Source organism: Salvelinus fontinalis, chromosome 30 (genome assembly GCF_029448725.1).
Source record: "Salvelinus fontinalis isolate EN_2023a chromosome 30, ASM2944872v1, whole genome shotgun sequence".
Taxonomy (NCBI): domain Eukaryota; kingdom Metazoa; phylum Chordata; class Actinopteri; order Salmoniformes; family Salmonidae; genus Salvelinus; species Salvelinus fontinalis.
The window spans coordinates 17,332,647-17,357,185 of record NC_074694.1 but is presented as its reverse complement, the minus strand read 5'-3'; the positions used below and the strand labels follow the sequence as shown (position 1 = coordinate 17,357,185).

Below are 24,539 nucleotides of genomic sequence, written 5' to 3'. Positions count from 1 at the left end.
GGCAGCAAAACGCACAGTAACAAAACGCACAGCAACACGTCTGCAGATTCAACAGCCTACCATCTACCTACCATCTACACTATGCTCTTTATGTATGTATACTGCAGTCTGACATATCAGTAGGCCTATGTTACTCAGTGATTGTTGACCAATGTTACAGTAATTTCATATTGAAATAAAATAGATTATTTTAGTTTACTGTAACTAATCCTATCCTATTTGTGGATCTTCTGCAGAACTGAGACGGCCAGGCCGTGGTGGAAGACACCGGCTGTTCACACCAGAACAGGAGAACGCTATTGTGAGCATGGTGGTGGCAAACAATACCATTAGACTACGAGAAATCCAGAACCACATAATTGCAGACAACACAATATCCAATAACATTCACCAGGTGGGCTTGTCTACATTGGACCGTGTGTTACAGCACAACCGAAGCCGGATGAAACAGGTCTACGGGGTGCCATTTGAGTGAAACTGAGGTTTAAAGAACAGCACTATGAATATGTGTAAGTACTATACTGTAAATGTACTACCATATCAGGACTGTATAGACACATTACAGTACTGTAATTCAGTGTATTGTGCCTCACCATTTTGACTGCTCTCGGTCTATGTCACATTGTCTTGTCTGTTTCAGAGTCTTGGAGCTGGATGCCACTGCAATTCATCACGTTTATATTTACATTGAGGCTGGCTTCAACCTAGCCAAAAGGACGGAACATTATTGGCCATTGTGAATGTCCCTGGACAGCGTGGAGGGAATATCACCATGGTCACAGTCGTAAGCCAGCAAGGTGTCCTTATCACCATGCCAACAGCTACAACACAGCCCTTTTCATCACATTCCTGGACACACTACATGGCATCCTCATTCCAGCCGAGTAGAGGGGTGGACCAGAGTAGCCCAGGTATGTTAACATCAGGGACACCGTGAGTTTCCACCGGGCTGCTCTGGTCCGCAACTGGTTCATCGACCACCCACAATTGATTGTTCTATACCTCCCACCATATTCCCCATTCCTAAACCCAATTGAAGAGTTTTTCAGCATGGCGATGGAAGGTGTATGACCGCCATCCCCTCGCACGCCTGCCTCTTCTCCAGGCAATGGAGGATGCATGTGGGGGCTATCGGTGGCTGGATCCGTCACTCCAGAAGATTCTTTCCCTGCTGTTTAGCCAGGGAGAACATGGCTTGTGATGTAGATGGGGTACTGAGGCCAGACCAAAATAGGAGGCAGGATGCAGCCTAATGTGTTTCTTTCTTACATTGTGGTCTTTGTTTTGAAAGAATGAGTTTCTTTTATTTTTTTGTACAGAAAACCCTTTATCTTACTGAATGTTTGTCCTGTTGGGTACGGAAAGTGTTGCATACAACTCACACGTGTTCAAAAATACAGCATTTTGGAAATAAATGACTTGTATTTGTTACTGTATTGCATTTGTGTGTTTGTGTTTTTGAGTAGGTAGCCATTACTGGAACAATATTTTACAACCAGCTACAATAACACTGAAACTGCAAAAGTTATAAACCTACTGATGGGTTATTCAGTGTTGAGCACATCAGTCGGTTGGTAGACCGATCTAGTCATTTGACGTGTCATTTTGATGCAAAAAAAAATTATTTGGGAAAGAACAGTTGAATGCAAATTTTGCTAGAGATTTGTAGAGTTGGGGTTTGGGAAAATGGCCCAGAGATTCAGCAAATGTGTATAATCTAACACTTGAGATGCTGTTTACCCTGGATGTGTCTCAATTCCATCTACTTTCTCACGTGTGCACTTGTTCATTTCCATTTATAGTTTTGCAATGAAATGACTGGTATATGGAAACTCCCTCTAGCCCATGCTAACACCAATCCAATGCTTCTACAATTGGGGGGGAGTAGCGAACGTGAGTTCACTTCAGGAGGAAGGAGAGATTATTGGGATGTACCTTGTGCCACTATTCAATGTCTGCCTATAGGTGGCAGTACAACGACTCTAGAAAGACCACTTTGCAACCCAAGCAGTCAGGGCCAATAATGACCAAGTTGCCATTGGGCACATATCAAGAATGAGCTTTCCATCTTTGAATAATAACCTTAACAAGTGGAGGGGAAAACCTAAAACTAACTGTAGATCAGTGTCTGGGAGCAGCTTAATCCTAAATGGCCTGATTAAGTCCTAACACCCCCAGGTACATCCTTTAATCCCCAGGGCTGTAGTAGCTACATATGAGAAAACTGAAGTACAGACCTGTTTTTTTTTTTTTTTACTCAACTTGTGTAGAATTGTAGAAAATTAACTTTTAAAACAGCAAAATGTCTCCAACCCCTTCACAAAATGTGAAGAATTGTAGGAAATGTGCTGTAAAACGACAAACATTGTTCTGTGGAAAATAAACTTTTTTGTTACTAAAATACTTTCTCTGCAAATAGATCCCTATTATAGTTTTTCATCCCAGTGCTGAGTTAATGTGTAGTGGCTAATTCTATAGCTGTGTGTTTGTAGATGGACTGAGGTGAAAGAGGCTGAAGGTCATTTTTTTGCTAGTTTTTGCTTTTCTCCAAATAGCTATTTTAGAGTTTTTAAATTGTATAGAAATGCAGTAAATTAAGCTTCAACATTCTCAGACCCTGGCTATGGTCTTGCTCCAAACAATGTGCATTTGACACATTTGAGTAATTTAGCATACGCTCTTATCCAAAGTGACTTACAGTTAGTGCATTCATCTTAAAATATCTAGATGGGACAACCACATATCACAGTCACAGTAAGTCCAGTGCGTCCAAAGTCAGTGCTAGTAAGTCCAAAGTCAGTGCTAGTAGGGGGGGAAAGTCAGTGCTAGTAGGGGGGGAAAGTCAGTGCTAGTAGGGGGGAAAGTCAGTGCTAGTAGGGGGGGGAAAGTCAGTGCTAGTAGGGGGGAAAGTCAGTGCTAGTAGGGGGGGGAAAGTCAGTGCTAGTAGGGGGGGATGTCAGTGCTAGTAGGGAGGGGAAAGTCAGTGCTAGTAGGGGGGAAAGTCAGTGCTAGTAGGGGGGGATGTCAGTGCTAGTAGGGAGGGGAAAGTCAGTGCTAGTAGGGGGGAAAGTCAGTGCTAGTAGGGGGGAAAGTCAGTGCTAGTAGGGGGGAGAAAGTCAGTGCTAGTAGGGGGGGGAAAGTCAGTGCTAGTAGGGGGGAGAAAGTCAGTGCTAGTAGGGGGGGAAAGTCAGTGCTAGTAGGGGGGGAAAGTCAATGCTAGTAGGGGGGAAAGTCAGTGCTAGTAGGGGGGGAAAGTCAGTGCTAGTAGGGGGGGAAAGTCAGTGCTAGTAGGGGAGGAAAGTCAGTGCTAGTAGGGGGGGATGTCAGTGCTAGTAGGGGAGGAAAGTCAGTGCTAGTAGGGGGGAAAGTCAGTGCTAGTAGGGGGGGAAAGTCAGTGCTAGTAGGGGGAAGTCAGTGCTAGTAGGGGGGGAAAGTCAGTGCTAGTAGGGGGGGAAAGTCAGTGCTAGTAGGGGGGAAAGTCAGTGCTAGTAGGGGAGGAAAGTCAGTGCTAGTAGGGGGGGAAGTCAGTGCTAGTAGGGGGGGATGTCAGTGCTAGTAGGGGGGGAAGTCAGTGCTAGTAGGGGGGGAAGTCAGTGCTAGTAGGGGGGGAAGTCAGTGCTAGTAGGGGAGGAAAGTCAGTGCTAGTAGGGGGGGATGTCAGTGCTAGTAGGGGGGGAAGTCAGTGCTAGTAGGGGGGGAAGTCAGTGCTAGTAGGGGGGGAAGTCAGTGCTAGTAGGGGAGGAAAGTCAGTGCTAGTAGGGGGGAAAGTCAGTGCTAGTAGGGGGGGAAAGTCAGTGCTAGTAGGGGGGGAAAGTCAGTGCTAGTAAGTCCAAAGTCAGTGCCAGTAGGGGGGGAAAGTCAGTGCTAGTAGGGGGGGAAAGTCAGTGCTAGTAGGGGGGAAAGTCAGTGCTAGTAGGGGGGAAAGTCAGTGCTAGTAAGTCCAAAGTCAGTGCCAGTAGGGGGGGAAAGTCAGTGCTAGTAGGGGGGGAAAGTCAGTGCTAGTAGGGGAGGAAAGTCAGTGCTAGTAGGGGGGGAAAGTCAGTGCTAGTAGGGGGGGAAAGTCAGTGCTAGTAGGGGGGGAAAGTCAGTGCTAGTAGGGGGGAGTCACTGCTAATAGGGGGGAAAGTCAGTGCTAGTAGGGGGGGAAAGTCAGTGCTAGTAGGGGGGAAAGTCAGTGCTAGTAGGGGGGGAAAGTCAGTGCTAGTAGGGGGGGAAAGTCAGTGCTAGTAGGGGGGGAAAGTCAGTGCTAGTAGGGGGGGAAAGTCAGTGCTAATAGGGGGGGAAAGTCAGTGCTAGTAAGTCCAAAGTCAGTGCTAGTAGGGGGGGAAAGTCAGTGCTAATAGGGGGGAAAGTCAGTGCTAGTAGGGGGGAAAGTCAGTGCTAGTAGGGGGGGAAAGTCAGTGCTAGTAGGGGGGGAAAGTCAGTGCTAGTAGGGGGGGAAAGTCAGTGCTAGTAGGGGGGGAAAGTCAGTGCTAGTAGGGGGGGGGAGTCAGTGCTAGTAGGGGGGAAAGTCAGTGCTAGTAGGGGGGAAAGTCAGTGCTAGTAGGGGGGAAAGTCAGTGCTAGTAAGGGGGAAAGTCAGTGCTAGTAGGGGGGAAAGTCAGTGCTAGTAGGGGGGGAAAGTCAGTGCTAGTAGGGGGGAAAGTCAGTGCTAGTAAGTCCAAAGTCAGTGCTAGTAGGGGGGGAAAGTCAGTGCTAGTAGGGGGGGAAAGTCAGTGCTAGTAGGGGGGAAAGTCAGTGCTAGTAGGGGGGGGAAAGTCAGTGCTAGTAGGGGGGGATGTCAGTGCTAGTAAGTCCAAAGTCAGTGCCAGTGGGGGGGGGAAAGTCAGTGCTAGTAGGGGGGGAAAGTCAGTGCTAGTAGGGGGGGAAAGTCAGTGCTAGTAGGGGGGGGAAGTCAGTGCTAGTAGGGGGGGAAAGTCAGTGCTAGTAAGTCCAAAGTCAGTGCCAGTGGGGGGGGGAAAGTCAGTGCTAGTAGGGGGGGAAAGTCAGTGCTAGTAGGGGGGGAAAGTCAGTGCTAGTAGGGGGGAAAGTCAGTGCTAGTAGGGGGGAGTCAGTGCTAATAGGGGGGAGTCAGTGCTAATAGGGGGGGGGGGGGGAGTCAGTGCTAGTAGGGGGGAAAGTCAGTGCTAGTAGGGGGGGAAAGTCAGTGCTAGTAGGGGGGGAAAGTCAGTGCTAGTAGGGGGGGAAAGTCAGTGCTAGTAGGGGGGGAAAGTCAGTGCTAGTAGGGGGGGGAAAGTCAGTGCTAGTAGGGGGGAAAGTCAGTGCTAGTAGGGGGGAAAGTCAGTGCTAGTATGGGGGGAAAGTCAGTGCTAGTAGGGGGGAAAGTCAGTGCTAGTAGGGGGGGAAAGTCAGTGCTAGTAGGGGGGAAAGTCAGTGCTAGTAGGGGGGGAAAGTCAGTGCTAGTAGGGGGGGAAAGTCAGTGCTAGTAGGGGGGGAAAGTCAGTGCTAGTAGGGGGGGAAAGTCAGTGCTAGTAGGGGGGAAAGTCAGTGCTAGTATGGGAAAAAGTCAGTGCTAGTAGGGGGGGAAAGTCAGTGCTAGTAGGGGAAAAAGTCAGTGCTAGTAGGGGGGGAAAGTCAGTGCTAGTAGGGGAAAAAGTCAGTGCTAGTAGGGGGGGAAAGTCAGTGCTAGTAGGGGGGGAAAGTCAGTGCTAGTAAGTCCAAAGTCAGTGCCAGTGGGGGGGGGGAAAGTCAGTGCTAGTAGGGGGGGAAAGTCAGTGCTAGTAGGGGGGGAAAGTCAGTGCTAGTAGGGGGGAAAGTCAGTGCTAGTAGGGGGGAGTCAGTGCTAATAGGGGGGGAGTCAGTGCTAATAGGGGGGGGGGGGGAGTCAGTGCTAGTAGGGGGGAAAGTCAGTGCTAGTAGGGGGGGAAAGTCAGTGCTAGTAGGGGGGGAAAGTCAGTGCTAGTAGGGGGGGAAAGTCAGTGCTAGTAGGGGGGGAAAGTCAGTGCTAGTAGGGGGGGGAAAGTCAGTGCTAGTAGGGGGGAAAGTCAGTGCTAGTAGGGGGGAAAGTCAGTGCTAGTATGGGGGGAAAGTCAGTGCTAGTAGGGGGGAAAGTCAGTGCTAGTAGGGGGGGAAAGTCAGTGCTAGTAGGGGGGAAAGTCAGTGCTAGTAGGGGGGGAAAGTCAGTGCTAGTAGGGGGGGAAAGTCAGTGCTAGTAGGGGGGGAAAGTCAGTGCTAGTAGGGGGGGAAAGTCAGTGCTAGTAGGGGGGAAAGTCAGTGCTAGTAGGGGGGAAAGTCAGTGCTAGTAGGGGGGAAAGTCAGTGCTAGTAAGGGGGAAAGTCAGTGCTAGTAGGGGGGAAAGTCAGTGCTAGTAGGGGGGGAAAGTCAGTGCTAGTAGGGGGGAAAGTCAGTGCTAGTAAGTCCAAAGTCAGTGCTAGTAGGGGGGGAAAGTCAGTGCTAGTAGGGGGGGATGTCAGTGCTAGTAAGTCCAAAGTCAGTGCCAGTGGGGGGGGGAAAGTCAGTGCTAGTAGGGGGGGAAAGTCAGTGCTAGTAGGGGGGGATGTCAGTGCTAGTAAGTCCAAAGTCAGTGCCAGTGGGGGGGGGAAAGTCAGTGCTAGTAGGGGGGGAAAGTCAGTGCTAGTAGGGGGGGAAAGTCAGTGCTAGTAGGGGGGAAAGTCAGTGCTAGTAGGGGGGGAAAGTCAGTGCTAGTAGGGGGGGATGTCAGTGCTAGTAAGTCCAAAGTCAGTGCCAGTGGGGGGGGGAAAGTCAGTGCTAGTAGGGGGGGAAAGTCAGTGCTAGTAGGGGGGGAAAGTCAGTGCTAGTAGGGGGGGGAAGTCAGTGCTAGTAGGGGGGGAAAGTCAGTGCTAGTAAGTCCAAAGTCAGTGCCAGTGGGGGGGGGGAAAGTCAGTGCTAGTAGGGGGGGAAAGTCAGTGCTAGTAGGGGGGGAAAGTCAGTGCTAGTAGGGGGGAAAGTCAGTGCTAGTAGGGGGGAGTCAGTGCTAATAGGGGGGAGTCAGTGCTAATAGGGGGGGGGGGAGTCAGTGCTAGTAGGGGGGAAAGTCAGTGCTAGTAGGGGGGGAAAGTCAGTGCTAGTAGGGGGGGAAAGTCAGTGCTAGTAGGGGGGAAAGTCAGTGCTAGTAGGGGGGGAAAGTCAGTGCTAGTAGGGGGGGGAAAGTCAGTGCTAGTAGGGGGGAAAGTCAGTGCTAGTAGGGGGGAAAGTCAGTGCTAGTATGGGGGGAAAGTCAGTGCTAGTAGGGGGGAAAGTCAGTGCTAGTAGGGGGGGAAAGTCAGTGCTAGTAGGGGGGAAAGTCAGTGCTAGTAGGGGGGGAAAGTCAGTGCTAGTAGGGGGGGAAAGTCAGTGCTAGTAGGGGGGGAAAGTCAGTGCTAGTAGGGGGGGAAAGTCAGTGCTAGTAGGGGGGAAAGTCAGTGCTAGTATGGGAAAAAGTCAGTGCTAGTAGGGGGGGAAAGTCAGTGCTAGTAGGGGAAAAAGTAAGTGCTAGTAGGGGGGGAAAGTCAGTGCTAGTAGGGGAAAAAGTCAGTGCTAGTAGGGGGGGAAAGTCAGTGCTAGTAGGGGGGGAAAGTCAGTGCTAGTAGGGGGGGAAAGTCAGTGCTAGTAGGGGGGGAAAGTCAGTGCTAGTAGGGGGGAAGTCAGTGCTAGTAGGGGGGAAAGTCAGTGCTAGTAGGGGGGAAAAGTCAGTGCTAGTAGGGGGGGAAAGTCAGTGCTAGTAGGGGGGGAAAGTCAGTGCTAGTAAGTCCAAAGTCAGTGCCAGTGGGGGGGGGAAAGTCAGTGCTAGTAGGGGGGGAAAGTCAGTGCTAGTAGGGGGGAAAGTCAGTGCTAGTAGGGGGGAAAGTCAGTGCTAGTAGGGGGGGAAAGTCAGTGCTAGTAGGGGGGAGTCAGTGCTAATAGGGGGGGGGGGAAGTCAGTGCTAGTAGGGGGGAAAGTCAGTGCTAGTAGGGGGGAGTCAGTGCTAGTAGGGGGGAAAGTCAGTGCTAGTAGGGGGGAGTCAGTGCTAGTAGGGGGGAAAGCCAGTGCTAGTAGGGGGGAGTCAGTGCTAATAGGGGGGGAAGTCAGTGCTAGTAGGGGGGGAAAGTCAGTGCTAGTAGGGGGGGAAAGTCAGTGCTAGTAGGGGGGGAAAGTCAGTGCTAGTAGGGGGGAAAGTCAGTGCTAGTAGGGGGGGGAAGTCAGTGCCAGTAGGGGGGGAAAGTCAGTGCTAGTAGGGGGGAAAGTCAGTGCTAGTAGGGGGGGAAAGTCAGTGCTAGTAAGTCCAAAGTCAGTGCTAGTAGGGGGGAAAGTCAGTGCTAGTAGGGGGGGAAAGTCAGTGCTAGTAGGGGGGAAAGTCAGTGCTAGTAGGGGGGAAAGTCAGTGCTAGTAAGTCCAAAGTCAGTGCCAGTAGGGGGGGAAAGTCAGTGCTAGTAGGGGGGGAAAGTCAGTGCTAGTAGGGGGGGAAAGTCAGTGCTAGTAGGGGGGAAAGTCAGTGCTAGTAGGGGGGAAAGTCAGTGCTAGTAGGGGAGGGAAGTCAGTGCTAGTAGGGGGGGAAAGTCAGTGCTAGTATGAGGGGAAAGTCAGTGCTAGTAGGGGGGGAAAGTCAGTGCCAGTAGGGGGGAAAGTCAGTGCTAGTAAGTCCAAAGTCAGTGCCAGTAGGGGGGGAAAGTCAGTGCTAGTAGGGGGGGAAAGTCAGTGCTAGTAGGGGGGGAAAGTCAGTGCTAGTAGGGGGGGAAAGTCAGTGCTAGTAGGGGGGAAAGTCAGTGCCAGTAGGGGGGGAAAGTCAGTGCCAGTAGGGGGGGAAAGTCAGTGCTAGTAGGGGGGGAAAGTCAGTGCTAGTAGGGGGGGAAGTCAGTGCTAGTAGGGGGGGAAAGTCAGTGCTAGTAGGGGGGAAAGTCAGTGCTAGTAGGGGGGGAAAGTCAGTGCTAGTAGGGGAGGGGGAAGTCAGTGCTAGTAGGGGGGAAAGTCAGTGCTAGTAGGGGGGAAAGTCAGTGCTAGTAGGGGGGGAAGTCAGTGCTAGTAGGGGGGAAAGTCAGTGCTAGTAGGGGGGGAAAGTCAGTGCTAGTATGGGGGGAAAGTCAGTGCTAGTAGGGGGGGGGAAAGTCAGTGCTAGTAGGGGGGGAAAGTCAGTGCTAGTAGGGGGGAAAGTCAGTGCTAGTAGGGGGGGAAAGTCAGTGCTAGTAGGGGGGGGAAAGTCAGTGCTAGTAGGGGAGAAAGTCAGTGCTAGTAGGGGGGGAAAGTCAGTGCTAGTAGGGGGGGAAAGTCAGTGCTAGTAGGGGGGAAAGTCAGTGCTAGTAGGGGGGAAAGTCAGTGCTAGTAGGGGGGAAAGTCAGTGCTAGTAGGGGGGGGGGTCAGTGCTAGTAAGGGGGGAAAGTCAGTGCTAGTAGGGGGGGAAAGTCAGTGCTAGTAGGGGGGGGGGGAAGTCAGTGCTAGTAGGGGGGAAAGTCAGTGCTAGTAGGGGGGGGGGTCAGTGCTAGTAGGGGGGGAAAGTCAGTGCTAGTAGGGGGGAAAGTCAGTGCTAGTAGGGGGGGGAAGTCAGTGCTAGTAGGGGGGAAAGTCAGTGCTAGTAGGGGGGGGAAGTCAGTGCTAGTAGTGGGGAAAAGTCAGTGCTAGTAGGGGGGGGAGTCAGTGCTAGTAGGGGGGGAAAGTCAGTTCTAGTAGGGGGGGAAAGTCAGTGCTAGTAGGGGAGAAAGTCAGTGCTAGTAGGGGGGGAAAGTCAGTGCTAGTAGGGGGGGAAAGTCAGTGCTAGTAGGGGGGAAAGTCAGTGCTAGTAGGGGGGAAAGTCAGTGCTAGTAGGGGGGAAAGTCAGTGCTAGTAGGGGGGGGGTCAGTGCTAGTAAGGGGGGAAAGTCAGTGCTAGTAGGGGGGGAAAGTCAGTGCTAGTAGGGGGGGGAAGTCAGTGCTAGTAGGGGGGGAAAGTCAGTGCTAGTAGGGGGGGGAGTCAGTGCTAGTAGGGGGGGAAAGTCAGTGCTAGTAGGGGGGAAAGTCAGTGCTAGTAGGGGGGGGAAGTCAGTGCTAGTAGGGGGGAAAGTCAGTGCTAGTAGGGGGGGGAGTCAGTGCTAGTAGGGGGGAAAAGTCAGTGCTAGTAGGGGGGGGAGTCAGTGCTAGTAGGGGGGGAAAGTCAGTTCTAGTAGGGGGGGAAAGTCAGTGCTAGTAGGGGGGGAAAGTCAGTGCTAGTAGGGGGGGAAAGTCAGTGCTAGTAGGGGGGGAAAGTCAGTGCTAGTAGGGGAGGAAAGTCAGTGCTAGTAAGTCCAAAGTCAGTGCCAGTAGGGGGGGAAAGTCAGTGCTAGTAGGGGGGGAAAGTCAGTGCTAGTAGGGGGGGAAAGTCAGTGCTAGTAGGGGGGAAAGTCAGTGCTAGTACGGGGGAAAGTCAGTGCTAGTAGGGGGGGGAAGTCAGTGCTAGTAGGGGGGAAAGTCAGTGCTAGTAGGGGGGGAAAGTCAGTGCTAGTAGGGGGGGAAAGTCAGTGCTAGTAGGGGGGGGAAGTCAGTGCTAGTAGGAGGGGAAAGTCAGTGCTAGTAGGGGGGGAAAGTCAGTGCTAGTAGGGGGGAAAGTCAGTGCTAGTAGGGGGGGAAAGTCAGTGCTAGTAGGGGGGGGAAGTCAGTGCTAGTAGGGGGGGGAAGTCAGTGCTAGTAGGGGGGGGAAGTCAGTGCTAGTAGGGGGGGGAAGTCAGTGCTAGTAGGGGGGGGAAGTCAGTGCTAGTAGGGGGGGGAAGTCAGTGCTAGTAGGGGGGGAAAGTCAGTGCTAGTAGGGGGGGGAAGTCAGTGCTAGTAGGGGGGGAAGTCAGTGCTAGTAGGGGGGGAAAGTCAGTGCTAGTAGGGGGGGGAAGTCAGTGCTAGTAGGGGGGAAAGTCAGTGCTAGTAGGGGGGGGAAGTCAGTGCTAGTAGGGGGGGGAAGTCAGTGCTAGTAGGGGGGGAAGTCAGTGCTAGTAGGGGGGGAAAGTCAGTGCTAGTAGGGGGGTAAAGTCAGTGCTAGTAGGGGGGGGAGTCAGTGCTAGTAGGGGGGGAAAGTCAGTGCTAGTAGGGGGGGAAAGTCAGTGCTAGTAGGGGGGAAAGTCAGTGCTAGTAGGGGGGGGAGTCAGTGCTAGTAGGGGGGAAAGTCAGTGCTAGTAGGGGGGAAAGTCAGTGCTAGTAGGGGGGGAAAGTCAGTGCTAGTAGGGGGGGATGTCAGTGCTAGTAGGGGGGGAAGTCAGTGCTAGTAGGGGGGAAAGTCAGTGCTAGTAGGGGGGGAAAGTCAATGCTAGTAGGGGGAAAGTCAATGCTAGTAGGGGGGAAAGTCAGTGCTAGTAGGGGGGAAAGTCAGTGCTAGTAGGGGGGAAAGTCAGTGCTAGTAGGGGGGAAAGTCAGTGCTAGTAGGGGGGAAAGTCAGTGCTAGTAGGGGGGAAAGTCAGTGCTAGTAGGGGGGGATGTCAGTGCTAGTAGGGGGGAGTCAGTGCTAGTACGGGGGAAAGTCAGTGCTAGTAGGGGGGGGAAGTCAGTGCTAGTAGGGGGGGAAGTCAGTGCTAGTAGGGGGGTAAAGTCAGTGCTAGTAGGGGGGAAAGTCAGTGCTAGTAGGGGGGAAAGTCAGTGCTAGTAGGGGGGGAAAGTCAGTGCTAGTAAGTCAGTGCTAGTGGGGGGGGGGGGGGGGGAGAGTCAGTGCTAGTAGGGGGGAAAGTCAGTGCTAGTAGGGGGGGGAAAGTCAGTGCTAGTAGGGGGGAAAGTCAGTGCTAGTAGGGGGAAGTCAGTGCTAGTAGGGGGGAAAGTCAGTGCTAGTAGGGGGGAAAGTCAGTGCTAGTAGGGGGGGGGGGAAGTCAGTGCTAGTAGGGGGGAGTCAGTGCTAGTAGGGGGGGGGAAGTCAGTGCTAGTAGGGGGGGAAAGTCAGTTCTAGTAGGGGGGAAAGTCAGTGCTAGTAGGGGGGGAAAGTCAGTGCTAGTAGGGGGGGGAAAGTCAGTGCTAGTAGGGGGGGAAAGGCAGTGCTAGTAAGTCCAAAGTCAGTGCTAGTAAGTCCAAAGTCAGTGCTAGTAGGGGGGAAAGTCAGTGCTAGTAGGGGGGGAAAGTCAGTGATAGTAGGGGGGGAAAGTCAGTGCTAGTAGGGGGGGAAAGTCAGTGCTAGTAGGGGGGGAAAGTCAGTGCTAGTAGGGGGGGAAAGTCAGTGCTAGTAGGGGCGAGTCAGTGCTAATAGGGGGGGGAAAGTCAGTGCTAGTAGGGGGGAAAGTCAGTGCTAGTAGGGGGGAGTCAGTGCTAGTAGAGGGGAAAGTCAGTGCTAGTAGGGGGGGAAAGTCAGTGCTAGTAGGGGGGGAAAGTCAGTGCTAGTAGGGGGGTGAAGTCAGTGCTAGTAGGGGGGGAAAGTCAGTGCGAGTAGGGGGGAGTCAGTGCTAGTAGGGGGGGAAAGTCAGTGCTAGTAGGAGGGGAAAGTCAGTGCTAGTAGGGGGGGGAAGTCAGTGCTAGTAGGGGGGGAAAGTCAGTGCTAGTAGGGGGGAAAGTCAGTGCTAGTAGGGGGGGAAAGTCAGTGCTAGTAGGGGGGGAAAGTCAGTGCTAGTAGGAGGGGAAAGTCAGTGCTAGTAGGGGGGGAAAGTCAGTGCTAGTAGGGGAGAAAGTCAGTGCTAGTAGGGGGGGAAAGTCAGTGCTAGTAGGGGGGATGTCAGTGCTAGTAGGGGAGGAAAGTCAGTGCTAGTAGGGGGGAAAGTCAGTGCTAGTAGGGGGGGAAAGTCAGTGCTAGTAGGGGGGGAAAGTCAGTGCTAGTAGGGGGGGAAAGTCAGTGCTAGTAGGGGGGGAAAGTCAGTGCTAGTAGGGGGGGAAAGTCAGTGCTAGTAGGGGGGGAAAGTCAGTGCTAGTAGGGGGGGAAAGTCAGTGCTAGTAGGGGGGGAAAGTCAGTGCTAGTAGGAGGGGAAAGTCAGTGCTAGTAGGGGGGGAAAGTCAGTGCTAGTAGGGGAGAAAGTCAGTGCTAGTAGGGGGGGGAAAGTCAGTGCTAGTAGGGGGGATGTCAGTGCTAGTAGGGGAGAAAGTCAGTGCTAGTAGGGGGGGATGTCAGTGCTAGTAGGGGGGAAAGTCAGTGCTAGTAGGGGAGAAAGTCAGTGCTAGTAGGGGGGGATGTCAGTGCTAGTAGGGGAGGAAAGTCAGTGCTAGTAGGGGGGAAAGTCAGTGCTAGTAGGGGGGGAAAGTCAGTGCTAGTAGGGGGGGAAAGTCAGTGCTAGTAGGGGGGGAAAGTCAGTGCTAGTAGGAGGGGAAAGTCAGTGCTAGTAGGGGGGGAAAGTCAGTGCTAGTAGGGGAGAAAGTCAGTGCTAGTAGGGGGGGAAAGTCAGTGCTAGTAGGGGGGGAAAGTCAGTGCTAGTAGGGGGGGAAAGTCAGTGCTAGTAGGGGGGAAAGTCAGTGCTAGTATGGGGGGAAAGTCAGTGCTAGTAGGGGGGGAAAGTCAGTGCTAGTACGGGGGAAAGTCAGTGCTAGTAGGGGGGAAAGTCAGTGCTAGTATGGGGGGAAAGTCAGTGCTAGTAGGGGGGGAAAGTCAGTGCTAGTAGGGGGGAAAGTCAGTGCTAGTAGGGGGGAAAGTCAGTGCTAGTAGGGGGGGAAAGTCAGTGCTAGTAGGGGGGGAAAGTCAGTGCTAGTAGGGGGGGAAAGTCAGTGCTAGTAGGGGGGAAAGTCAGTGCTAGTATGGGGGGAAAGTCAGTGCTAGTAGGGGGGGGAAAGTCAGTGCTAGTAGGGGGGGAAAGTCAGTGCTAGTAGGGGGGGGAAAGTCAGTGCTAGTAGGGGGGGAAAGTCAGTGCTAGTAGGGGGGAAAGTCAGTGCTAGTATGGGGGGAAAGTCAGTGCTAGTAGGGGGGGGAAAGTCAGTGCTAGTATGGGGGGAAAGTCAGTGCTAGTATGGGGGGAAAGTCAGTGCTAGTAGGGGGGGAAAGTCAGTGCTAGTAGGGGGGGAAAGTCAGTGCTAGTAGGGGGAAAGTCAGTGCTAGTAGGGGGGAAAGTCAGTGCTAGTAGGGGGGAAAGTCAGTGCTAGTAGGGGGGGAAAGTCAGTGCTAGTAGGGGGGGGAGTCAGTGCTAGTAGGGGGGAAAGTCAGTGCTAGTATGGGGGGAAAGTCAGTGCTAGTAGGGGGGAAAGTCAGTGCTAGTAGGGGGGAAAGTCAGTGCTAGTAGGGGGGAAAGTCAGTGCTAGTAGGGGGGGAAAGTCAGTGCAATTAGGGGGGGGAGTCAGTGCTAGTAGGGGGGGAAAGTCAGTGCTAGTAGGGGTGGAAAGTCAGTGCTTGTAAGTCAGTGCTAGTAGGGGGGGGAGTCAGTGCTAGTAGGGGGGGGAGTCAGTGCTAGTAGGGGGGGGAGTCAGTGCTAGTAGGGGTGGAAAGTCAGTGCTAGTAAGTCAGTGCTAGTACGAGGGGAAGTCAGTGCTAGTAGGGGGGAAAGTCAGTGCTAGTAGGGGGGAAAGTCAGTGCTAGTAGGGGGGGGAGTCAGTGCTAGTAGGGGGGAAAGTCAGTGCAGCAGCAGTCCCACAGTCAGTGCACAGCAGCCTCCTGTGCTAGGTAGGTTAGTGACTGACTGGCAAACTGACTGACTAGCTGGCTGACTGTGGGGTATGGACTATTTATAGAAGGCTTAGAAATACCACAGCTTCCTCCTCCTCCCTGCCTCCCTCCCTCCCTGCCTCCACCCCCCCCCCCCCCCCCCCCCCCCCCCCATTACCTGCCTGGCTGCCAACCCCAACAGATGGTAGGAATGTGTTACAGACTGAAGGAGAGAAACTGCCAAACCTTAAACTGGTTAAGAAAGAAAGAAAGAAAGAAAGAAAGAAAGAAAGAAAGAAAGAAAGAGAGAGAGAGAGAGAGAGAGAGAGAGAGAGAGAGAGAGAGAGAGAGAGAGAGAGAGAGAGAGAGAGAGAGAGAGAGATAGAAAGAGAGAGAGAGAGAGATGCGAGAGAGCTAGAAAGAGAGAGAAGAAAAAGAGAGAGATGAGCGAGAGCTAGAAAGAGAGAGAAGTAAAAGAGAGAGATGAGAGAGAGCTAGAAAGAGAGAGAAGAAAAAGAGAGAGAGAGAGAGAGATGGACAGAATGTGAGATAAGTAAGGAGGGGTGGCAGAGAGAAAGAGAGGTTGAGAAAGAGAAAGTGAAAGAGACAGATAACGTGACAGAGAACGTGACAGAGACAGAGAACGTGACAGAGAACGTGACAGAGACAGAGACAGAGACAGAGACAGAGAACGTGACAGCCTATCTGTTGTAGCTGATAATACTGATATTATATTATCAATATTATCTGATAATATAAGCTGAGATACCATGCGTAGACATATCAGAAGTACCTGATGTTCCTTAATAAGGTCTCTAAATGGCCCAGAACATATCAATGGGGAAAGACTAAACACTCAACACAGAATGTTTAAAGAAATATATTGAACATTTTACTCACAGAAACTGTTGCAAAACAACTGTTGCAATCAAATCAAATGTTATTGGTCACATACACATGGTTAGCAGATGTTAATGCGAGTGTTGCGAAATGCTTGTGCTTCTAGTTCCAACAGTGCAGTAATATCTAACAAATAATCTAACAATCCCCCAACAACTACCTAATACACAAATCTAAAGGGGTGGATTAGAATATGCACATATAAATATATGGCCGAGCTGCATAGGCAAGGTGAAGAAGATGGTATAAAATACAGTATATACTGTACATGTGATATGAGTAATGTAAGATATGTAAACATTATTAAAGTGGCATTGTTTAAAGTGACTAGTGATCCATTTATTAAAGTGTCCAGTGATTGGGTCTCAATGTGGGCAGCAGCCTCTCTGAGTTAGTGACTGCTGTTTAGCAGTCTGATGACCTTGAGATAGAAGCTGTTTCTCAATCTCTCGGTCCCAGCTTTGATGTACCTGTACTGACCTCACCTTCTGGATGATAGCGGTGTGAACAGGCAGTGGCTCGGGTGGTTGTTGTCCTTGATGATCTTTTTGGCCTTTCTGTGACATCGGGTGGTGCAGGTGTCCTGGAGGGCAGGTAGTTTGCCCCCGGTGATGCGTTGTGCAGACCTCACTACCCTCTGGAGAGCCTTACGGTTGTGGGCGGAGCAGTTGCGGTACCAGGCTGTGATACAGCCCGACAGGATGCTCTCGATTGTGCATCTATAAAAGTTTGTGAGTGTTTTTGGTGACAAGCCACATTTCTTCTGCCTCCGGAGGTTGAAGAGGCACTGTTGCGCCTTCTTCGCCACACTGTCTGTGTGGGTGGACCATTTCAGTTTGTCCGTGATGTGTACGCCGAGGAACTTAAAACTTTCCACCTTCTCCACTGCTGTCCCGTCGATGTGGATAGGGGGGTGCTCCCTCAGGTGTTTCCTGAAGTCCACGATCATCTCCTTTGTTTTGTTGACGTTGAGTGTGAGGTTATTTTCCTGACACCACACTCCGAGGGCCCTCACCTCCTCCCTGTAGGCTGTCTCGTCTTTGTTGGTAATCAAGCCTACCACTGTAGTGTCGTCTGCAAACTTGATGATTGAGTTGGAGGCTGATAAAATAATTTATAAGGTTTAAGATAAATTATTAAATAATTCTATCCGGAAACTTAACCATTAGGGATTAGAGGTTATGTAGCATGGATAAGGAGTAATTAAAAATATCAAACATAAGTCCAACTAGGTTAGACTGGGAGAGAGAGAAATGTGTGTGTATGCCTAAGAAAACACATAGAAACAATTAAACTATGGTTGAACCGACCTGGCTATAACTCTGAGAATGTACGATAGGACAGGGAGTACCCCTCCAGGTTTCCTTTATCTGGGGGGGACTGGAACTGTCAGCTGGGTACTGAGAAACTGTGGTGAGAATTCTGGAGAAGAAGATAGCTCTCCTAATGTTAGTGTGCATGGGTTAGAAGAATGTTATAAATAGAATATCTTTGTATATGAACGGCAGAGCTCTTGTGAATAAACTTTGATTTGAGTAATTGTGAGCTGGGAATTCTGTCTATTTCATTTAAACCAGAACTTTACACACTCTGGGTTGCAGACCGATTAGAATAATTGAAAATTATAAACATTGATAATAAAATTCTATATCAGAGGCGTGCATGGCCAAGCAGTCATGGGTGAACAGGGAGTACAGGAGAGGGCTGAGAACGCACCCTTGTGAGGCCCCAGTGTTGACGATCAGCAGGGTGGAGATGTTGTTTCCTACCCTCAACACCTGGGGGTGTCCCGTCAGGAAGTCCAGGATCCAGTTGCACAGGGCGGGGTCGAGACCCAGGGTCTCGAGCTTAATGACGAGTTTGGAGGGTACTATGGTGTTAAATGCTGAGCTGTAGTCGATGAACAGCATTCTTACGTAGGTATTCCTCTTGTCCAGATGGGTTAGGACAGTGTGCAGTGTGATTGTGATTGTGTCGTCTGTGAACCTATTGGGTCGGTAAGCAAATTGGAGTGGGTCTAGGGTGTCAGGTAGGGTGGAGGTGATATGATCCTTGACTCTCTCAAAGCACTTCATGATGACGGAAGTGAGTGCTACGGGGCGATAGTCGTTTAGCTCAGTTACCTTAGCTATCTTAGGAACAGGAACAATGGTGGCCCTCTTGAAGCATGTGGGAACAGCAGACTGGGATAGGGATTGATTGAATATGTCCGTAAACACACCAGCCAGCTGGTCTGTGCATGCTCTGAGGATGCGGCTAGGGATGCCGTCTGGGCCGGCAGCCTTGCGAGGGTTAACACGTTTAAATGTTTTACTCACGTTGGCTGCGGTGAAGGAGAGCCCGCAGGTTTTGGTAGCGGGCCATGTCGGTGGCACTGTATTGTCCTCAAATTGAGCAAAGAAGCTGTTTAGTTTGTCTGGGAGCAAGACATCGGGGTCAGCGACGGGGCTGGTTTTCTTTTTGTAGTCCGTGATTGACTGTAGACCCTGCCACATACCTCTCGTGTCTGAGCTGTTGAATTGCGACTCTACTTTGTCTCTATACTGACGCTTAGCTTGTTTAATTGCCTTGCGGAGGGAATAGCTACACTGTTTGTATTCGGTCATGTTTCTGGTCGCCTTGCGCCTTGCGACTCTAAGGAGTAACTGCAATCCATACTTTGGTTTGGTAGACACACACACACACACAGAGAGAGAGAGAGAGAGACACTGAATACAACTGACTCCACACTTCACAAACAGAATGATTATCACGTGAGATAAATGGCATGTGAACGAACTGGTATCTGATTGATATTTTAAGAGGAGCTTTCATTTCCAGACAGAGCTGGTCTGACATAGAGCAAGACAGAGATAGACAGTGACAGTGATACAGATATCGAGACACGGAAAGACGGAGAGACGACAGAGAGTGATCCAGAGAAACGACAGAGAGAGCGATCCAGAGAGACGACAGACAAAGTGATCCACAGAGAGGGTCATAGAAGAGAGAGTGACAGAATAAGACACCAGCTGTGATATCTAACTGAATGTAACACTTCACCATCATCATTACAATAAGTTCAGCATTGATACTATCATATTCAAGTCAATCTGTGAGTCCATTGAAAAAGCCAGCATGTTCAATACTATATTTATATTAAACGTCAATACAATACAATTCAAATCAATATAGTTGTAAAGTATACAAGAGGCTGGTGGGAGAAGCTATTGGTGAATGGGCTCATTGTAAATGGCTGGAATGGAATTATTGGAACGGAATCAAACGTCCAGAAATTACAACGAGCCTATCCTTCTATAGCTCCTCCCACCAGCCTCCACTGCAGTAGATGAATAAGTGAACTTTCTTATTCCCTGTGACGTGACGCTTGCAGAACCCTGTGTGGCAGAAAGCACAATTACAGTCTTCTGACATTGCAATACAGTGGAGTCGAATGAGTTGGAATATCAAATGCTCAAGATTTTTCAAAAAACATTTCAGTGAACGTAACTAACGCTATTTTAATACAATTATAATTATCATCATCATCCTCTTCATCATTATCATCATGGGGTGTTCATTCTGGATTCACCAGGATAAATTAACACTACATTATTCATATTATTATTTATTGTATTATAATTTGTGTTTTTTATTTAACCTTTATTTTAACAGGGAAGACATATTGAGAACTAGGTCTCATTTACAAAAAATAGCCATTATATCAAAACTATAACTATATCTACAGTACTAGTCAAAAATGTGGACACACCTAATTCCAGGGTTTCATGGACTGTTGTTCCAGGTGACTACCTCATGAAGCTGGTTGAGAGAATGCCAAGAGTGTGTAAAACTGTCATCAAGGCAAAGGGTGGCTTCTTTGAAGAATCTCAAATATAATATATATTTTGATTTGTCTAACACTTTTTGGGTTACTACATGATTCCATATGTGTTATTTCATTGTTTTGATGTCTTCACTATTATTTGACAATGTAGAAAATAGTAAAAATAAAGAAAAATGTGTAGGTTTAACGTTTAACTGGTACTGTATATATGTATGTATGTATATATATGTACGAACACATTAAAATACAAAAACACTCATGGGAAGCGCAAATAAATCATCACAAATCACTCAGAAACTGTTACATTCCTCTAAAAATAAGTCCCCAATCAATACTTTAAATTTCCCAAATGGCACCAGAACATAATTAACATGATGAATCAATACCATTGATAATCCAGTTACTTCGAGGACAATTCCATCACAATAAAAACAGTTATGCTGTAAGTGTTAATGCACAGATTTGCTAGAAATGTTGGTGTTTTATTGTTTTTGTCAGTCACATTGCATGATTTCTCACATGAGTCATTTTTAGAACCTCTGGTCGAGTTCCTGCCCATGGATTTGCAGGCGTTGCATTGCATCACCCATTGGTTGCGTGCCACGTCAACGACTGTGCAGTCGGGCATCAGATTTTGCTATATGATATGTTAAATACCTATCCATGCGTTGTAAGATCTGGCATGCGTCTGCAACGTAGTCGGGCAGGAACTCAACCTCTATTTCACCCTAGTCTACAGTGTACTATTATTCCCAGAGTGCCATTCACTTCCCAGGGTGTAATGCTCTACTAGCAAGCCCAGCTAAAGTAGTCTAAATATATTGCATGGGTGTATCAAATCAAAGTGTATTTGTCACGTGCGCCAAATACAACAGGTAGATCTTACAGTGAAATGCTTACTTACAAGCCCTAACCAATAGTGCAATTTAAGTTAAAAAAAATAGGTATTAGGTAAACAATAGAGAAGAAAAAATAATTAAAAGAAAACAGTAAAATGACAGTGAAAATAACAGTACCGAGACTATATACAGGTGTTACGGTACAATCAATGTGCAGGGGCACTGGTTAGTCGGGCTAATTGAGGTAATATGTACATTAATGTATAGTTAAAGTGACTATGCATAGATGATGAACAGAGAGCCGCAGCAGCGTAAAAGAGGGGTATTTCACATGATTTAAGGGTTGTAATCCAATGTGCGATAGATTTTCTTGCAAATATTCTCAAATCTGCCTAAAACAATATGTGCATTTTCTCACCAAACAGACTTATTGCGATAAAAGGCTTTGAGTGATGACGTAGTGCACATAAAAAATAACATTTGCCACTAAATTCCCATCTACCAAATGAAAAAGTTAAATGGTTTTCCATCATTTTCAACTCTACAACTCTAGACGGGTTGGTCTCAAAAACTGTTTCGTTATAGCAAATGTGCACACAATGGTCTTGGCATATGCACTTGAACCAACCGCTCACAGCTACAGTGCAGGTAGTCTACCAACACTAAACGATTCCACCATGTCGAACAAACAAATTGGTTGTGACTTTTTAATGTGTCAGGTAATTAATCTGCATGAAATGGTTGGAATGAAATGTGGTTATCGTCACCATTATAGTCCAAAGTAATTTGAATGTAGATGCTCATTTGGCTAACGAACGCCGCTACAATACTGTATCATAGCCTTTTTCACTCCTTCGAACAACGTGCACTTTTATTACGTTGCACTGGTTCTTAGTCATTGAATGCTAATTGACGAACCCAGCAAATTAAACATCCCAGGTCTGTGGTATTTTTCTGAAAAACAAATCCAGTCACCGGAGGCACATCTATTATGAGAAACAGTTTGCCAGTCCACTCTGATTGTAAAATGTGTGAAGCACGTTCAAATAAATATTTATATCCAACTTTTCCCGAAGCTCACTGCCCATCTCTGGTAGTAGGAAGCCATCTTTGATGACGTAATTGTCTTGCGCGACTACTGGTATGGGGAGTGAGCTTCGAGAAACATAAAATGAATCTGAAAATGTGTAAGACATCCCGAAATACTTAATAATAACAATCCAAATGTCCATTTTACCCTTTAGTCCAGTATAGCAGCTTTGCATGTGATGCATTGTTTCTCTCTTACTTTACATAGTGTGAAGCCATGGAAAAAACAGTGTTCCTGGTCATTCTGTTGTCAGGTCAGTAAAGGAATAACAGAATTGAAAGTTTTTGCATTACCTACTTAATAAATAATGCATCATTATTTTGTGGAATACATTTAATAAAAATTATGTATAAATTAGGAAGTGTTCTTTTGACAATTTAAACCATCTGTTGCACATGTTTCAATTAATATTTTCAGGGCTGTGTCCTACAGTAACAAAAGCCACAACCATGGTACAAACAGCGGAACCTGTTACTACCCAACCCCAAACAACGGAACCTGTTGCTACCCAACCCCAAACAGCGGAACCTGTTACTACCAAACCCCAAACAACGGAACCTGTTGCTACCCAACCCCAAACAGCGGAACCTGTTACTACCAAACCCCAAACAACGGAACCTGTTACTACCCAACCCCAAACAACAACACTCCCTACTACAGGTGGTAGGCCTACTGAGAAAAACTGGTGCAAACACAATGCTAATCTGGTTTGTGAATCGGTGTAATGTTAAACTGCCCCAGCAGATCTCTACTCTCTGACAAGCATAGCATCCTCTCATATCCTCGTTTTAGTGACTGTTTCCAAAGCAAGTGTGGTCTGCAACGAGACCAGCATGACGGTGGCTGTGGAGAAGGCCTCCATCGTGGGTCTCTATGAGGACCACCTGCGTCTTAATGACCCGTCCTGCAGTCTGAGCTCCAATAGCAGCCACGTCTTCAGGACCCTGGCCCTCAACACCTGCGGCACCCAGCTGGAGGTCTGGAATTGTATTCACAAAAATAGTGCCTATCCAGGATCAGATCCTCCCTGTCCCTATAATCATATTTCAACCAGATCTTTGCCATTTATATCACTCTGACAGTGATCATCAATTAAAGCAAAATATGTTACTTTTCAGGAGGAAGAGGACAACCTAATCTTCAGAAACGAGATCACTTCCTTTGAGGACTCCAGTGCCGTGATCACCAAGAGGGACGAGATGGAGATCGAATTCTGGTGCGTCTACCCCAAGAAGGGCAACGTGAGCCTGGAATTCCTGGCCCACAAGATTCCGTACATTTTCAGAGAGAAGGGCTTCGGGAAGTTCACCTACCAGTTTGAGTTCTACCACAGTAGTAGTTTCAACAGGATGGTGGATCCAGCCAGTTACCCAGTGGAGGTGTGTATGTAGCGTAACTAGTTCACTGAACTATGCTTGCTTAATGTGTTACCTAGCTTGACACCTTAAGATCCAGACTGATTAGGTTTAGATCAGTGGGCAAACATGATCTTGATTCATGCAGACAGCCCAGATTCATAGAACAAGAAATTGCATCGTCTTTGCTGCTGTAGGGTGGCAGGCAGCCTAGTGGATAAGAGCTCAGGGCTTTTAACCAAAAGGTCACTGGTTCAAATCCCGAGCCGACTAGGTTAAAAAATCTCTCAACGTGTCCTTGACCAAGGCACCTAACCGTAATTGCTCCTGTAAGTCACTCTGGATAAGAACGTCTGCGAAATGACAACAATTCAAATTATGTACTTTCCCGACATTATATATAGCTATATTGAGTTAACTAATAAATAATGTCAATTTATCCTAAAGAGGATCTAGCCAATGTACAGGCTAATTGGTTATGTCACAGATCTAGAATCAGCTTACCGTACCCAAATCTTTACCCTTTGGGTTGGTGGAAGGGAGTAAAACTAACAAACTGACCTTAGATCAGTGTCATAGGACAACATCACCTTCTCTGTGGTTCCAGGTGGAACTGAAAGAGATGGTCTACATGGAGATCACGTCCACGTCCTTAGTCCCCAACACTGAAATGTTTGTGGAGTCATGCATGGCCACGCCAACAGACAATCCCAACGACCCAGAGCACTACAGCATCATCCAAAACGGGTCAGTGACAAACACTAAGACCCTGACCAAACCGGCCACAAGTGTTTCATGAAGAAAGTATGCATATTTTCCCTGTTTCTTTTCAGCCTTCTCACCATTAAATGGAGTTAAGGAGGAAATTGACACCTTTGCAGCCTGAATAGAGAATGTTTTAGGTACGAACCAGTCTATGGGGGATACGAGTGTATAGCCGGCTGCATACAGTGCATTTGGACAGATGAAACAACTCAATATCACCATCTGCCGGCCTTTGAGCTAGTTTCCCTATAAGTCATTGCTTCACTGGTGTGTATGCTCACATATAGGTTGCATCCCAAATAGAGTTCTGGTCAAAAGTAGTGTACTGTGTAGGGAATAAGGTGCCATTCGGGACACAGACTTAGTTTATTGCAGTGCCCCTTCCAGGTGAAACTAACCCACTAACTTACCGTATATTCTTTCCCCAGCTGCAAGAAGGACGAAACTGTTCAGATCTACTCTAGTTCCCAATCCCAGTTCCATTTTGCAATGGAAGCTTTCAAATTCATTGGTATGCATGACCAGGTAAATACAGTGAGGTACTAAGCTGGGTTAAAGAGCACCTGTTGGCTTACACTGCCTGGCTGGGTGGGCTATGTGTTTGAAGTTGTTTTACCTATTCAAACCACCTTTTTATATAAGTAGAGACTGCATTAATTCAGTAAAGTTAATCTCTACCATGTTTTGTGTTTTGAGTTGCAATTCAGTCACCTCTGATTCCAATTTCCCATGAGCTTGATTGTGACCTGTGACGCCTCCAGGTGTACATCAGCTGTGCAGTGGTCCTGTGTGAGACGGGGAACACCAACACCCGCTGTGCTCAGGGCTGCATCAATGACACTACGGCCACAACTCCCCAGCATCGTCAAGAGAGAGAGGCCGCCCTGGAGACCAACCCGCACTACATCTCCCAGGGGCCTTTGCGTGTGATGCGGAGTGCCGACACCAAAGGTAATTATGAAAATCTGGTCAACTGAATGATTTGGTCAGATTTAGATATATGGCCCCAATACTTTAAATCAAGTGGGATAAAGTATTTAGCCAACAACTGTAGATAATGTGTTAAATGCATATCTAAATTGCAATCCCTTTTGCATTGTGGAAATACTAATAGTGGAGTAGGCAAACTCCCTTTCAATAAATTCCTTTTCCCTCTCCAGCTGCTGATGTGGCTTTAAACCTGAATTTGTTGTTCATCGCTGGCAGCTTCCTGGCAGCAGTCGCCATGGTGTGTGGAGTGGTCATGTACAGATCCAGGGAGTCAAAGGACAAATATCAACCTTGACACACTTTGACTGCTTTTCTTTTTAACAATCATTACATTTACTGCACTTAAAGGACCTATGTGTAATATTTTTGCATTATAATTTCAGAAAATGTCCTTAA

At 48.7% G+C, this 24,539-nt stretch overlaps 2 protein-coding genes and 1 long non-coding RNA gene across 3 annotated transcripts in view; 2 read left to right on the top strand and 1 right to left on the bottom strand.

The window, feature by feature from the left end:
• The window catches only part of LOC129828743 (MARVEL domain-containing protein 1-like), a 60,297-nt gene that overhangs the window by 17,872 nt on the left and 17,886 nt on the right, over positions 1–24,539 (bottom strand). The gene's annotated exons all lie outside the window — the stretch shown is intronic.
• On the top strand, positions 3–2,343 carry LOC129828744 (uncharacterized). The gene is made up of 3 exons (XR_008755288.1): positions 3–92; positions 237–509; positions 641–2,343. It is a non-coding gene; the product is annotated as an uncharacterized LOC129828744 (long non-coding RNA).
• LOC129828457 (ZP domain-containing protein-like) lies at positions 21,250–24,438 on the top strand. The gene is made up of 7 exons (XM_055889494.1): positions 21,250–21,286; positions 21,778–22,010; positions 22,152–22,412; positions 22,996–23,135; positions 23,582–23,678; positions 23,915–24,104; positions 24,314–24,438. Exons 1-7 carry the CDS (start codon positions 21,250–21,252, stop codon positions 24,436–24,438), a joined length of 1,083 nt encoding a protein of 360 aa, XP_055745469.1.